General features: G+C 43.5%; 1 protein-coding gene and 1 long non-coding RNA gene across 2 annotated transcripts in view; both read left to right on the forward strand.

Annotated features, from left to right (window-relative positions):
- Positions 1 to 15787, forward strand: part of LOC134802173 (nuclear pore complex protein Nup98-Nup96-like) — a 98965-nt gene that overhangs the window by 52604 nt on the left and 30574 nt on the right. The window contains exons 27-36 of the mRNA XM_063774766.1: positions 253 to 355; positions 1461 to 1575; positions 2266 to 2472; positions 3341 to 3403; positions 4019 to 4114; positions 5402 to 5557; positions 6770 to 6859; positions 7643 to 7771; positions 9357 to 9472; positions 10239 to 10415. Of these exons, the coding sequence (XP_063630836.1) occupies positions 253 to 355; positions 1461 to 1575; positions 2266 to 2472; positions 3341 to 3403; positions 4019 to 4114; positions 5402 to 5557; positions 6770 to 6859; positions 7643 to 7771; positions 9357 to 9472; positions 10239 to 10415 (1252 nt within the window). The remainder of the gene's footprint in view (positions 1 to 252; positions 356 to 1460; positions 1576 to 2265; positions 2473 to 3340; positions 3404 to 4018; positions 4115 to 5401; positions 5558 to 6769; positions 6860 to 7642; positions 7772 to 9356; positions 9473 to 10238; positions 10416 to 15787) is intronic.
- On the forward strand, positions 6178 to 6752 carry LOC134802544 (uncharacterized). The gene is made up of 2 exons (XR_010145866.1): positions 6178 to 6280; positions 6673 to 6752. It is a non-coding gene; the product is annotated as an uncharacterized LOC134802544 (long non-coding RNA).

Here is a 15787-nt window from a genome sequence, read left to right on the forward strand (position 1 = left end):
AATAGAAATTGTGTTTAAAAATAACTGCTATCTCGATGTTTTTCTAATAATTATCTGGTGCTTTATTTCATGCATGGTGTAAAATAATTTATTTGAAATACAGGAGACATCCCTATTGTATGGGCAGATGGGAAAATTGGTTTGTTATTTAATGAAACTTAGAGTTGGGAACTAACCTTGCATGTTTACGTTTTATATGCAGTTGATGACGTCAATAAATGAACTGTTAACTGAAGTAAACATTTGTTACAGATTACTAACAATGGACTACGAGGGCAAGCTGCGCCGTGTGTGCGACAAACACGACACTAAGTTCATCGAGTACCGCCCGCAGACCGGCAGCTGGGTGTTCCGGGTTAGTTCTCACGTCAAATATGTGACCTATATGTGTGTGTGTATGTGTGTGTGTGTGATGTGTTTTTTCCATACACTTTTTGTGTCGTCTTGGGTCGTCCCATTCGTTTTTTGTCAAGTTCTTAAATTAGTCCTATTCTGCTTTCGTCACTCATTCTACATTGAAAGTCACCGACGATTGTGACGAATGTAGAATGAGTGACGAAAGCAGAATAGGACTTATTTAAGAACTTGACGGAAAACGAATGGGACGACCCAAGACGATACCACACTTTTCGTCGGGTAGTTGCACAAATCTCTGTTTTGACATTTTGCTGGGACATCAGTCAGCCGCGACCACGACCAGTGAAAACTGTCGAAACGTCGGTAAATCAAGGTAATTGAATAAAATTCGCGTTAGACCCGTCTATAAATGTGAGTAAATATGTGACAAGGACGCTCTGACCTGACAGATTATTCGTTTAAAGATACAAGCAAATTTCGTCTTTATGGTAAGCGACAAAGTGGTACCTTTTGATTGCGAACGTCACATATAAACTTATAATAACTATAATAAGCGTTTTGTCTAAAGTAATGTATCTTTTATCACCGTATTGTACATTTCTTTTCAATAGTCATCCACTACTCGTCAGGACGATCATAACGACCCGACCATCAGACCTTCTAGCATGACTTGCGTTCTCGCGCGCAACTCCATAATATATAGCGTGACCTCAAGTATGAAGTCGCGCACGAGTACGCAAGTCAGCAGCTGAAGGGTCACGTTGCGATGTTTTATCACAGCGATCCTATCCTTATAATATTAAAAAGACGTTGTGTGTTGTAAGGATACATAGATATGTAAATTTAAATTTTAAATTTATTTAGTTGTTTATGTGGGTTTGTGATTGTGAGACGAACGTTGATAAGGCCTGTGCGTGTGCGTGCACGTTGTATTATACAAATCCTTATTAGAGACGGCACACCGCTTGCGTGACGTGTGCGTGCGCGGCCCAAACATTTTAGCGCACGTGCACGTCTAGAAGTCTACGCACACTGAGCTGGTGTGTTCTATAACCTTTATTATACATGATATGATGATTAACTAATTTAACTATGTTTGACAGGTGGAGCATTTCAGCAAGTACGGATTAACCGATTCCGATGAGGAGGACGATCCAACGCCGACCGTGCTCAAGCGGCAGCTAGTCAACGAAACTTTGCAGAAAAATGCTGCACCAGGTACTGACTGCGTGTCATTGGATTGGATTGGATTGTGTCAATAGCGGATGCCAATGAATTGTCAAGGAATGTCAAATTACGTCAAAATGCAAGGAGTGGTGCCGAAGCACCAACAAAACGATAGTAAATATAGGACGAGGGTTTACTGCAATGATATAAATTACAAGCCAAATCCAGAGCAAGTGACGCCGAAACAGAAAACTGCGTCACGAAAATGATTTATTTAGTATTTAAGTTTTTTATTATTGTATATATGTGTTAGTTTGTAAGGTATGTATCTATGGGCCTTAGTAGCCTGAAAATAAATGATTTGATTTTGATTTGATTTGATTGGAATTTGAATCTTACGTTGTTAATAATAAAGTCGCTATTTTAAGCTCGATTTTCCTAGGGTAGCGATGCCGTCATATAGCGGTCCATACAAAATAATACGGCTAAATATGGATGTCGTAGCATTTTGTATGGAGACGGCCGCTATATGACGGCACCGCTATCCTAGGAAAACCGAGGCTTAGGGTGGTATTCGACCTGTCCAATATTTGATCAAATTTGTATTTTCGTCTCACATTTTGCTTAATGAGAGAGTGAGACGCAATGCACATTTGATCAAATATTGGACAGGTGGAATACCACCCTATCTATATCTGTTTATAAATTTTATGTGATTCTTCATTAAACTTTTTTTCCCAGCTCAAATACCACCAGTATCAGCAGCGCCCGGCCTCGGCGGTCTCGGCCCAGGCCTAGGAGGCCTCAGCAGCTTCGCCGGCCCCGGGCTCGGCGGCCTCGGCCTCAGCGGGCCCGGCCTCGGTGGCCTCGGAGCGCCGGGATTGGGAGATGATAGCTTGTATGCTATGCAGCATACGTCTCTTGATCTGCTGGGACAGGCGGGGAAAGGTAAAGCTTTTTTCCTCTATCATATGGATATTGTATGAGACTATACTCTGTATCTTTAGGTATTTAAATAAAAGTAAACAAACAATTTGTACATTTTCGGGTAGTTATAACATTTATTGGTTAACCAACCAAATGGAAAAGCGCCTGGATCTGTCACTGAACGACCTCACTTTAACCTACATTATTTGATCGTGTAATATTTTCATCTACCCTCAACTGGCTTAAGGAGCCATTTGAGGGTAGATTTTGTTTACTTTTATTAAAATACCTAAAGATACAGAGTATAGAGTTAGACCAAGTTAAGTTGTCAGTGATTTTAATAGCCCAGACTGTGCAAGTGTTATTTTAAACGACAAATTTCCATGAAATTATGACGTTTGATAACCCTTGCACAGTTCAACTCTCAACGCGCAAAACATGACACAGATGGCGCTTCAATCGTGTTCCCGTGTATCATTTAATAAAAAAATAGACCAATTTCTTGTTTATGGAGTTACCAACTCGAAGATTTGTTAATAATATTATATGACTTCTGTGTTTTACCTGCTTTTTAGCATTTTAGGGTTTCGTACCCAAACGGGACCCTATTACTAAGACTCCGCTATCCGTCCGTCTGTCTGTCACCACGCTGTATCTCATGAACCGTGATAGCTAGAGAGTTGACATCTTCACAGATGATGTATTTCTGTTGCCGCTATAATAAGTATAACAACACATACTAAAAACAAAATAAAATAAATATTTAAGTGATTTTTATGCTGTTTTTGCGTAATGGTACGGAACCCTTCGTGCGCGAGTCCGACTCACACTTGGCCGGTTTTTATAATCTATTTCAAAGATGAAATATCCTATGTTTTTTACTTTGCAGCCTTTGATATGGACACGACAGAAGAGAACGGCGAGCCTCAGAGCCTCTACGACTCTACCAGAGGTAATACTTCAAAAATTACCTATATTCAGAAATAGATGCCTTGTATCTAAACCAGTGGGGAGACACTCCTGCCTTCGGGCAAACTCGGCTCCGTTCGACTCAGCATTGCTCCGAGCAATTATTAGGGTTGGCACCACTTGACTTCCTTCTGCGTGTACGACCACAGTTAAGATAATGCCTTGAATTTTGAATGAATGAATCGAGACCTGAACCTGAAGCTCAATAGGGTATTATACTGTATTTAAAATAAATTATTTCACACCGTGCATGAAATAAAGCACCAGATAATTATTAGAAAAACACAGATAGTAGTTATTTTTAAACACAAGTTCTATTTAATAAGTCGGATAGAAATATAAAAAGTAGGCGAGTTGACCGTGACGCCACGATGTAATGTTTCATATAAATTCCATATTGGCAAATCGTTTTGACAGCTCTAAAAAGTAACTGATTTGACTAGTAGGAAAATACCCTATTGTGACTTTCCGTCTTTATTGCACTTGATGCATACGAACCCTTCTGTGATGGAAAGCCACAAAGTACAGTCGATGATTTTATAATCTTATGTAATATATTAACAATTTTTTTTTGAAGAACAACTTGTTTTCTTGCTAGGGTTTGGTGTGAAGAGTCCCACAGCAGAACTGGCCCGTTTGGAGAACAGACAGAGCCACCATGTTCAATTGATGAAGGCATCCATTTATGCTGATGGTAAGTCATCATCATATCAGCCAGAGGACGTCCACTGCTGGACATAGGCCTCCCCCATAGAGTGCCACAATGACCGGTCTTGCGCCACCCGCATCCAGCGGACTCCCGCGACCTTTACCAGGTCGTCGGTCCACCTTGTTGGGTCTACCCACGCTGTGCCTTCCGGTACGTGGTCGCCACTCGAGAACCTTTCCGCCCCAATGGCCATCGGTTCTACGGGCAATGTGCCCCGCCCACTGCCACTTAAGTTTAGCGATTCGGAGGGCTACATCGGTTTCTGCTGCGGATGGCCTCATTTCTGATGCGATCACGCAGAGAGACTCCCAGCATAGCCCTCTCCATTGCCCATTGCATTGCATTGATGGTAAGTATTACGCCCCATTTAGACGGTTCAAGAACTTGCATACAATTTTCATTACATTGCGGTGTCTATATTAAATACAGGGTGGCTAAAAATAACTGCATTCCTGTTGCCAGGGAGGTTTTGGGATTATACAGAGCAACTTTTACTATGGTACCAACACCATTGGTTGCTCTGTATAATCCCGAAACCTCCCTGGCAACGGGAATGCAGTTATTTTTTAGCCACCGTGTATATTAAGAACGGGGTCACTCACGTATTTTAAGTCGAAAAACGCTCGACATGTTTCACTCCGTACCGAGGAGTGTCATCAGGAGCTTGCGTTGGTGAGTGACCCGTTCTTAATATATTTAGTAAGTCTGTCTCACGGAAGTTTTGTTATTAAAATTGCGGTATCTGATCAAACTTTTGAATGGAGTTTACCTTAGATTTTAGTAGTATTTTAAGTTTTGTTCCTATTCACCACAGCCATCCCTATTCACCCCGGCTGACTACCTAATGAGTTCTGGCTTGTAATACCAGGGGTGTGAAACTCCGCCCTTCGGGCAAACTCGGTTCCATTCGGTTCAGCATTGCTCCGAGCAATTATTAGGGTTGACACAACTTAACGTCCCTTCGCGTGCACGACCACAGATAAGGTAATGGCTTGAATTTTGACAACCCTCAATAGCCGAAAGGGATAATACCATATATTAGCATTCAGGGACAGCATGATTCGACCCTGCGGGGCTACCGCGAACTACATTCGACGTGAAGCCTCTCTGTCGCACTTGTAAATTCGTACGTAAGTGTGACATAGACAACACGTCGAAAGTGGTTCGCTGTAGACCCTCTGAACCGCTGTCAAACTTCGGTTTTGTAGGAAGTTTCCTTTCTGTACGGTAGTACTATTATTTATTCTGTGGTAACACTCCTATTTCGTACAGACATGGATATGGACGACGGCACGTCAACGTCGACGGGCGACCAGCAAGTGCCCGCGCCGCGGAGCGTGTTCCGTCTGGCCCCGCGCGACAACTTGCCCCCCGTCGTAGAGGAGACCGGAGCATTAGTGCACTTACCTGACATATCGTCTGGCGTGGGTAAGTCTGACGAATAGTTCCTATCATCATTTCATAATAAATATGTGGAAGTAACATCAAACATAATGATATATATACGTCTAGCGTATGCTTACATGTGTGCGTGGCTGCGCCCACCACGATCCCCATCACTTCCCCCTCACTTGTGCCCATGTCTACGTATCTAGCACATAACAAATATTATTTGTTACAATATTCAAATTTTACATATCAATAATTATTACAAAATATACAAGAATTTACTATTTTCTTTATATTTTCAAGCAACATATCGCTGCCCCAATATTACAGGGTTCTATGTTTCACTTTTATCGAACTGAAATTTGAACATAGTGACATTAAGTCGAATTTCAACTATCTTGAAAATGTAACATAGAACCCTGTAATATTGGGGCAGCGATATGCGTTAACTTATATAATATCATTGCTTAATAGTTATGTCGTATTTTAATATACGTAGACATAAGATTTGATACTGCATTTACAAAAATGTTATATTAATACCTTCGACCAACACGGGCTTCCGACACGTCGGAAGGGAGGAGCCCAAGCGATATTTTACCGTACAAATGATTCTGCCGTTTTTCACTCGCTACATACCAAATCCAATTTGTAATGATAATGACGACACAAATACATAGAAAATGACACACGGCAAAGACAAATCTTGAACACCTCGATCTCTTTTTGTGTACGGATAAGTCACTACACGCATCGCCATAGGTCATTGACGTATATATCAGGACTGGCCTTACGGGCAATAAGAATGGGGCATGAATGGGGCCAATACAGCGGTGTGACACCGCTACAACGCGATTGGTTGATGAGTTCACATCACGCGCGCGATTGGTCGCAACTAGTTGCGTTATGGCTCCTCTACACGATGGGCCAACGCCGGCCACTCCAAGGGACGCATTTATGCATTAGAGGGAGCAAGAGATATCGCTATCTCATTGTACCGCATGGCTGCGTCCCTTGGACTGGCCGGCGCTGGCCCATTGTGTACAGGGGCCTTTAGACTGCACGATTGGCTCGAATTCGTGGGTGACACCGCTGAACTAGTACCATTTTTAGTGCCCGTAAGGCCATTCCTGAGATATACGTCAATGCTATAGGTACAGTTGTGCCTATGCTTCGGCAGAGGGGAAATAGTACGAATGCCGTCTCCCTTCCCGGTGTTGCTCGAAGATTAATACTATACGAACTTTGCAGATTTACCTATGCGGCCTCTCATCGTGAATCCAGAGAAAATCGTACTCAAGTACCATAGGAAAGTGCTGCCATTCAAACTGACTATAGCTGGTAAATATGACACTTTTGTTGGCCTATTCCTATAGGGACTGCGTGTTGGATAGTTTACAACCTTAGGCCACATGCACCATCTCTAACCCGGGGTTAACTGGTTAAACCTGGAGTTACCATGGTTAACCGGATAACCCCGGGTTAGTCGGATGGTGCAAGTGGCCTTAAGGTCGTAAACTATCCAACACGCAGTCCCTATATGAATAGGCTAATCTAAATCTTAACTTTATTTATTTATTTAAACTTTATTGCACAAAAGAAAAACTTATCGTACAAAAGGCGGACTTAATGCCAAAAGCATTCTCTACCAGTCAACCTTAACTTTGACATAGACATTTCACGCCAATAAACTAGTGGCCCTGTGAGCTGTAGACCTCACGAGCAAAGCTTAAAACTATATAAATGTATAGCTCCTCCATTTTGGAAAAAAAATAAACAAAAACTGCATCAACAAAAAAAATATATTTAATTATTCAACCTGCTCACAAAATTTCAAGAAAATCGGTTGAGAATTGCGACCTGTAGAAGGGAACAAGTACGTAAGCTTTTTTGTTGAAGCTGTAACGGAGACCTTCGCTAACGCTCGGTCAATTAACTAAATGGTATTTCCAAAAATTCCTTATATGAGGAATATATATTTGAAATTGCAAATATCTTTAATTATTTGTCAGTCTATATATCTGTCAATACAGAATCTAAATATGCTCATAGTAAATTCTGTAATGACACTCATTTTATCAATATCAGAGAGCATTTCACACATTTTATCTTATTTATTTGTAGGTAAACTGGACGCGGCTTGTATAGCGGATCTGTCAGTGAGTCGCGCTCGCCACAGTCGTGTGGGGTTCGGTCCCGGCGGCGCCATGGTCTTCGCCTCCACGTATGACGCTCTCGTCGACCTGCCCAGAGGTAAGTAATGTCTTATTTATAGGTAAATTGGACGCGGCTTGCATAGCGGATCTGTCAGTGAGTCGCGCTCGCCACAGTCGTGTGGGGTTCGGTCCCGGCGGCGCTATGGTCTTCGCCTCCACATATGACGCACTCGTCGACCTGCCCAGAGGTAAGTAATGTCTTATTTATAGGTAAACTGGACGCGGCTTGCATAGCGGATCTGTCAGTGAGTCGCGCGCGCCACAGTCGTGTGGGGTTCGGTCCCGGCGGCGCCATGGTCTTCGCTTCCACGTATGACGCACTCGTCGACCTGCCCAGAGGTAAGTAATGTCTTATTTATAGGTAAACTGGACGCGGCTTGCATAGCGGATCTGTCAGTGAGTCGCGCGCGCCACAGTCGTGTGGGGTTCGGTCCCGGCGGCGCCATGGTCTTCGCTTCCACGTATGACGCACTCGTCGACCTGCCCAGAGGTAAGTAATGTCTTATTTATAGGTAAACTGGACGCGGCTTGCATAGCGGATCTGTCAGTGAGTCGCGCGCGCCACAGTCGTGTGGGGTTCGGTCCCGGCGGCGCCATGGTCTTCGCTTCCACGTATGACGCACTCGTCGACCTGCCCAGAGGTAAGTAATGTCTTATTTATAGGTAAACTGGACGCGGCTTGCATAGCGGATCTGTCAGTGAGTCGCGCGCGCCACAGTCGTGTGGGGTTCGGTCCCGGCGGCGCCATGGTCTTCGCTTCCACGTATGACGCACTCGTCGACCTGCCCAGAGGTAAGTAATGTCTTATTTATAGGTAAACTGGACGCGGCTTGCATAGCGGATCTGTCAGTGAGTCGCGCGCGCCACAGTCGTGTGGGGTTCGGTCCCGGCGGCGCCATGGTCTTCGCTTCCACGTATGACGCACTCGTCGACCTGCCCAGAGGTAAGTAATGTCTTATTTATAGGTAAACTGGACGCGGCTTGCATAGCGGATCTGTCAGTGAGTCGCGCGCGCCACAGTCGTGTGGGGTTCGGTCCCGGCGGCGCCATGGTCTTCGCTTCCACGTATGACGCACTCGTCGACCTGCCCAGAGGTAAGTAATGTCTTATTTATAGGTAAACTGCACGCGGCTTGCATAGCGGATCTGTCAGTGAGTCGCGCGCGCCACAGCCGTGTCGGGTTCGGTCCCGGCGGCGCTATGGTCTTCGCCTCCACATATGACGCTCTCGTCGACCTGCCCAGAGGTAAACAGAATACATATGTTGCTACGATAAGCGTTTTTAGAAATCGTTGCATGTTCTAACCTTTTTTTGACGCAGGGGTAAATGCAATTACGCATCCCCCGGGCTGGAGAAGTCCATTGGGGGGTGGTATGTGGGACTCGCTCCTCCCGTAACTCCCTCTGCTAATCAGAGGGAGATGAGGAGAATACCCACTAACATCCCCTGGTGCGATGCCCGTTCTGCCTGTTATAACCTACCTCAAATTTCTCAAAATCCGAATATCTCTTGAACCTACAGCGATTTTTGAAAACGCCCGATTAACTTAGAGTTCATTATAGATATTTAGAGCTACGGCCAACTTTAAAATGTCGACGTGTTAATATTTTAAATATTTCCAGCGGCACAGCTATCGGAGATCGGTAAATACGTCGCGGGGCGTGCTGAAGACGACTGGAGCGAGCCCGTGGTCGCCAGGCTGGCCATAGGACAGACTGACACCACCACCAACTTCATGGTAAGCTCGGATCATAACTAAATAGGGGCAAAATTACATAAAAGATACCTAGGATAGGTAGACTGTAGATACAAGGGCCCACAAACCCTAGATCAGCGGTGTTCAAACCATTTTGGTGGCGGAACTCTTTTGGAAAGCGAAATATTTGACGGAGCCCCAAATTAAAAAAAATCGTTCATCACTGTGGAGCAGATATACCTATAGAAGAGCTATTTCTTCTTATTATTACTAGTATTCTCGCGGAGCCCCAACAGAGGCTTTGCCCTAGGAGCCCGCGGAGGACACTTTGAGAACAGCTGCCCTAGTTGATAAGCGTAGGGTTTTACGTGTCTTATTATTCTTCTGTTTGTATTCGCCAGTAACCCCCTTATTCATATACGTTTACTAAAGTTGACAAGCCGATAATAATCGTTTGTCCCTTTCCGACGTATTAGTATGATGGAAAGGGACAATCGATTATTATCGGCTTGTCAACTTAAGTAAACGTTTATGAATAAGGGGGTTAGTCTACATATACAATGTGCTAACAGATTACCGATATTTTAAGAAATGGTACTTTACATTAAAACAATTAACTTTAAATAGGAATTAAGGAAACTTTTCATATCATTTTTTAGTTTTCATTTACTGAACAAAAAAAATAAATTATTACCAATTTTTACCAAGAAATTTAAAATTTGTATGGAAGTTCGAGTCTTCGCGCCTACATTTATTTATAATAAAATTGTACTAAGTATGCTCGGTCTCACCGCTGTTATTTCCCCAGACCACGCTCACCAAGCAGATGGAAACCCTCCTGGAATGGTCGACGTCTTTCCCCGCTGAGGAATCGGCCGAGGAACATTGTCCGCGGCTCACGCTGAAGGAGGCGCCGCGGGACAGGAGGGAAGCCCTGCGGGCGCTCCGCGAGCGCGCGGGGCAGGACCGGGACAGGAAAACTAAGGTAACCTGTGCAGAGTGCTTGGTAACCAAGAGTAAATGGAAACTCCTGGAATGGTCGACGTCTGTACCCGCTGAGGATTCAGCCGGGGAGCTCTGTCCGCGGCTCACGCTGAAGGAGGCGCCGCGGGACAGAAGGGAAGCCCTGCGGGCGCTCCGCGAGCGCGCGGGGCAGGACCGGGACAGGAAAACTAAGGTAACCTGTATAGAGTGCTTGGTAACCAAGAGTAAATGGAAACTCCTGGTATGGTCGACGTCTTTCCCCGCTGAGAAATCGGCCGGGGAGCACTGTCCGCGGCTCACGCTGAAGGAGGCACCGCGGGACAGAAGGGAAGCCCTGCGGGCGTTCAGAGAGTATCTGTCATTAAAAACCGGCCAAGTGCGAGTCGGACTCGCACACGAAGGGTTCCGTACCATCATATATATAAAATTGAAAAACCAGAACGGGATAAAAAACGAGGGAAGAAGCGAGATGGCGCTTTACAAATTTCTAAAAAAGTTTTTGACACGTTTCTCAAATACGACGCACGTATGATAATAAAAAACTGTTCCAATCTATTATTTAAATATGGGAATAGAACTAGAACATAAAAACTATTGCTTTCGATGCGTATTTAATTTACAATAAGCAAAAGAAATTTTCATAACAATCTTTATTTTACGACGATCGACCATTTCTCGGCAGCTCTCCGTTGATTTCGTTTCGGTTGTGTTGCAGACTAGACCAAATTATTCGTAAGTTAAAGCAGGTTAAAGTAACCTAAATTATGTTTGTCATGTTGGTATACAGTTATTTCGACGTTTTTTTAATTTTTACACGAAGTAACATAAAAAGTGCTGTCAACCTTAACCTCAGCATACTCAGTCTATAGCCCATAGGAGTGACTTATGCCTGCTTATGCCATATATGACTTATCAATCAAATTCATATTATCATATTATTAATAATTTGTACTTTGTTGTTTTAAATTTCTTTTTGAGTTAGGTACATTATTCAGATGACTATCACGGCTTCGGCAAACATTGCCATTCGTCCGGGGAACGGGCTGCCGAGATGGGCCAAAAATACAAAGTTGATAGTAAGTTATAATGTAGGGTAGATAAAGTGCATGCTCAGATATTTTTGAGCGACCTGATGAAAATAAGCAAATGTACAGTCAGCAGTCAGCCAAATATCGTAATATAACTTTGTTGCCATAGAAATAAGGAGCTGTTCTGATATAGTGGCGAAATATTGAGAGACCAAAGCGGCTAAGCTTCATGTGGCTCGGACACTTCTTTAGAGAGAATGGGAGAGGATCGTGCCGTGAAGAGAGCGTACTTGGGACAACAAAATGGGAGACGCCCGAGTGGACGTCCTAGGTACCGCTGAAACGACGTAGTTGCTCTAGACCTGCTCAACATCGGCCATGGCGACTGGCGAGAGCTATCGCAAGACCGAGAAACATGGCGTGATCTGGTGTCGGAGGCCAGGACTCCCTTTGGGTCGTTGCGTCACCGTAGCCGTAGTAAGTAATGTTAATATCCAGAAAGGGAAATGGGGACTACCTACGTTTGTATGAAAAGGCGATTTATGGGCGGTGGTCGTCCATATTCGTCTTAAGGCGGAAATTAATCTATTGAACGTTTTTGCAACTAGGCTTATAAAAATAAGTAATAATTTTATGTTGAAACAAGTTTTAAATACAATACAACCTACGTAGTTGAAAAAATACAATATTGCCTTTTATCAAATAACATAATTTTTGAGAAATTTGCGAAATCATTTATCCAAATAACGGCTACAAATAAGAAATCCCTATCACAGTTATAATTGTTATAAACCCTGGCAGGGTTGAATACATAATAATGTCGGTAATTAACTAAACATAAGACAAACTCTTTATTTCATTTACGCGAGCGGAGCTGCGGGTCCGTCTAGTTATCTATAAAAACGGTCACCCATCCAAGTACTGACCCCGCCCGACGTTGCTTAACTTCGGTCAAAAATCACGTTTGTTGTATGGGAGCCCCACTTAAATCTTTATTTTATTCTGTTTTTAGTACTTGTTGTTATAGCGGCAACAGAAATACATCATCTGTGAAAATTTCAGCTGTCTACCTATCACGAGATCACGAGATACAGCCTGGTGACAGACGGACGGACAGCGGAGTCTTAGTAATAGGGTCCCGTTTTACCCTTTGGGTACGGAACCCTATAAATTAAAAATATTAAAATGAGATTTGTTCTATATAGTGCGGCGTCACGGCAGACCTCGAAGAAGATGGCGGCATGACCTTGGCGTTTTTCGGAAAGATTGTTCTAATATTGCCCTAGACTCTGTATCTTTAGGTATTTAAATAATTTAGGTATCTCAAATGGATTCTTAAGCCAGTAGTTGAGGGTAGATGAAAACAGTACACGATCAATTAATGTAGGTTAAAGTCAGGTCGTTCAATGACAGATCCACGCGCGATCCAGCGCTTTTGTATTTGCTCGGTTAACCAATAAATGTTATATAGCTGATCAATCAAATCTTGTCAGTAAAAAAAGGCGCGAAATTCAAATTTTCTATGGGACGATATCCCTTCGCGCCTACATTTTTCAAATTTGCCGCCTTTTTCTACTGACAAGATCTGCTTGACCCAGTATAAGTTATAACTACCCGAAAATGTACAAATCGTTTGTTTACTTTTATTTAAATACCTAAAGATACAGACTATAGACCGAGACGCGTGGAAGAAAGAGAGGGAGGCCTTTGCCCAGCAGTGGGCCACAATAGGCTAACCTGTCACCAAATTATATCAGCAGTCTATTAAGGAGGGAAAGGTACCGCAAATCTGGAAAACGGCGTGGATCACACCAATACCTAAGGGTTCTATAAGTCAAGACGTCGTAAAGTATAGGCCTATTTCTAAGTTGTGCCAATTCGGTAAAATATTGGAAAAAATTGTCACTGACCAATTATCAAACGCTGTACGGCGTCATATCAATCCGAGTCAGCACGGGTTCTATAAGGGTCGAAGTGTGGAGAGTAATCTTTTGTCCTTTAGTGAAGTCATACGAGATGCAATGGATAATAAGTATCAAGTCGACGCAGTTTACACAGACTTCGCTAAAGCGTTCGACAAAATTTCTTACAATACGCTTCTGGTGAAACTTTGGAAACTTGGAATCCATGGTGATCTTTTTCGATGGGTGAAATCGTATATAGAAAATAGGTCCCAAAGTGTTGTACTTGGCGGTTTTTCATCGGCTTTCAAAATAACCACTTCAGGTGTCCCTCAAGGGTCCCATTTGGGCCCTTTATTATTCATTTTATACATAAACGATATCACGGAGTGTCTGACAAATTCTAAAGCCCTTTTATACGCCGATGATACTAAAATATTTCGAATCATTAAAACAGACGCTGACTGTGCTCTATTGCAGGATGATTTAACTAGCTTTGAAACATATTGTGTGCAAAATAATCTGTTTTTAAATAGTGACAAATGTTCAGTTATTACCTTCACTCGGAAAAGGGATCCCATTGTATTCAGTTACCGGCTCTGCGGCAGTTCTCTAACACGACAGCATAGTATACGTGACCTAGGGGTGCTAATGGATGCAAAACTAACGTTTAACCCACATATAGATCATATATTAAACAAAGCATACAAACAACTTCGGTTTCGTTCTTCGCGTAGCAAAACCTTTTCGAAGACCTCTCACTTATAAACTTCTTTATAATAGTTACGTTCGTAGTAGATTGGAATTTGCCTCTGTAGTATGGAATCCTTTCTATAATGTCCATAAGACTCGAATTGAAAGACTCCAGAAAAAGTTTATTAAAGGACTGGAATTTCGAGTAGGTCGGAACTATGTAAATTACGCTTCCTCGGCTACACATCATAATATCCAGCCGCTTTCACTTAGGCGGTCATGTACAGATTTGGTATTTTTATTCAAAATTATTAATAATGTCGTAGATGCCCCCGACTTATTACATAAAATTGGCTTCCGTGTTCCCCATAGGAATGAACGTAGTTGTCTTAGTAAGGCATTATTTAGCATTCCTAACAGCAGAACGAAACACGCACTGTTGTATACATACATAGGTATATCATCATAATTATAGATGTGGGTAGCTGAGGAATGTGCGGTAGGTTTAGAATTAAAATAAATCAGTCTTGGTCTAGCTATCTTGGTGGTTTTACTTAGATCCCTAATCCCGAATACCACATGGTGTCAGGTGTAAATAACTCAGTGTATTAATCGTAAATCGGACGTCTCGGTTGTTTAGTGATGACGGGAAAAGAAATTGCAGGGTCGGCCGCTCAGAATAAGGGCTATGCAAGTTTACAACAGCCGCCGCCGTTATGCGACGGCAGCAACGGTAATATGGCGGACAATTGGCGTGATTGGAAAAAGACATTCGATTGGTACTTGGTAGCTTCGGGGCGTGATGGGGCATCGGGGAAGGAAAAATGTGCGTTATTCTTACATATCATTGGTAAAAGTGGGCGTGAAATATATGAAGAATTGGACTTTGAAGAGGCCGAAAAGGACGATTTTGATGTGTTGTGCGAAAAGTTTGAATCGAGGTGTGACCCAACAAAAAACATTAACTTTGAGAGACATCTGTTTTTTGAGTGCTCTCAGGGAAGTGACAAGTTTGAGAAATATTATGCCGCATTGAAAGTGAAAAGTAAATCGTGTAAATTTGGGGATCTAAGGGATAGCTTGATTTTGACTCAAATGATAAGGGGGATAAAAGATGGCCAGCTGAGGGAAAGGATGCTCAGAAAGTCGGACTTGGAGTTAAAAGACGCCGCAGCAGATGGTGCAGGGCGGCCGAGGTGGCGAGCGAGCAGGCCGGAGCCGTGCGCGTCGCGGAGCCGCCTGCGCCGAGCGCCGCCATCGAGCCCGTCGTGGCGCGCCCGCGGGCCGCCGGCCGCCCGGGCCCGCCGCCCGCCGGGCCCCGCGCCACGACCGCTGCCGGTGCCGGCCGAAGGGAGCGCCGATGTTGGAATTGTAGCTACGCGCATGACGGCAACAGATGTCCAGCTGTGCAAGTGACATGCTTTAAGTGTAATAGGAGAGGCCATTTCGCGAGATGTTGTCGGTCGTCCGGATTTGTGAGTCATACGATGCGTGAGTTATCGTGTCAATCGACGGAGGAAATGAGCGAAGAGGAGGAGTTTATGATAAGGGGAATTGAAATCGGAAGTGTTGACAGAAAGGGCTGGTACGAGTGGATAGTAGTAAACGGAGCACGGGTGCAGTTTAAATTGGACAGCGGCGCGGACGTGACAGTTATCTCGATAAACAATTATGTGGGTGCCGGATTTGATAAGCAATTATTATGTAAGGCGAGTTCAATATTGAAAGAGGTTAGTAAACATATATTACCA

This window comes from Cydia splendana, chromosome 24 (assembly GCF_910591565.1).
Source record: "Cydia splendana chromosome 24, ilCydSple1.2, whole genome shotgun sequence".
In the NCBI taxonomy this organism is placed as follows: Eukaryota; Metazoa; Arthropoda; class Insecta; order Lepidoptera; family Tortricidae; genus Cydia; species Cydia splendana.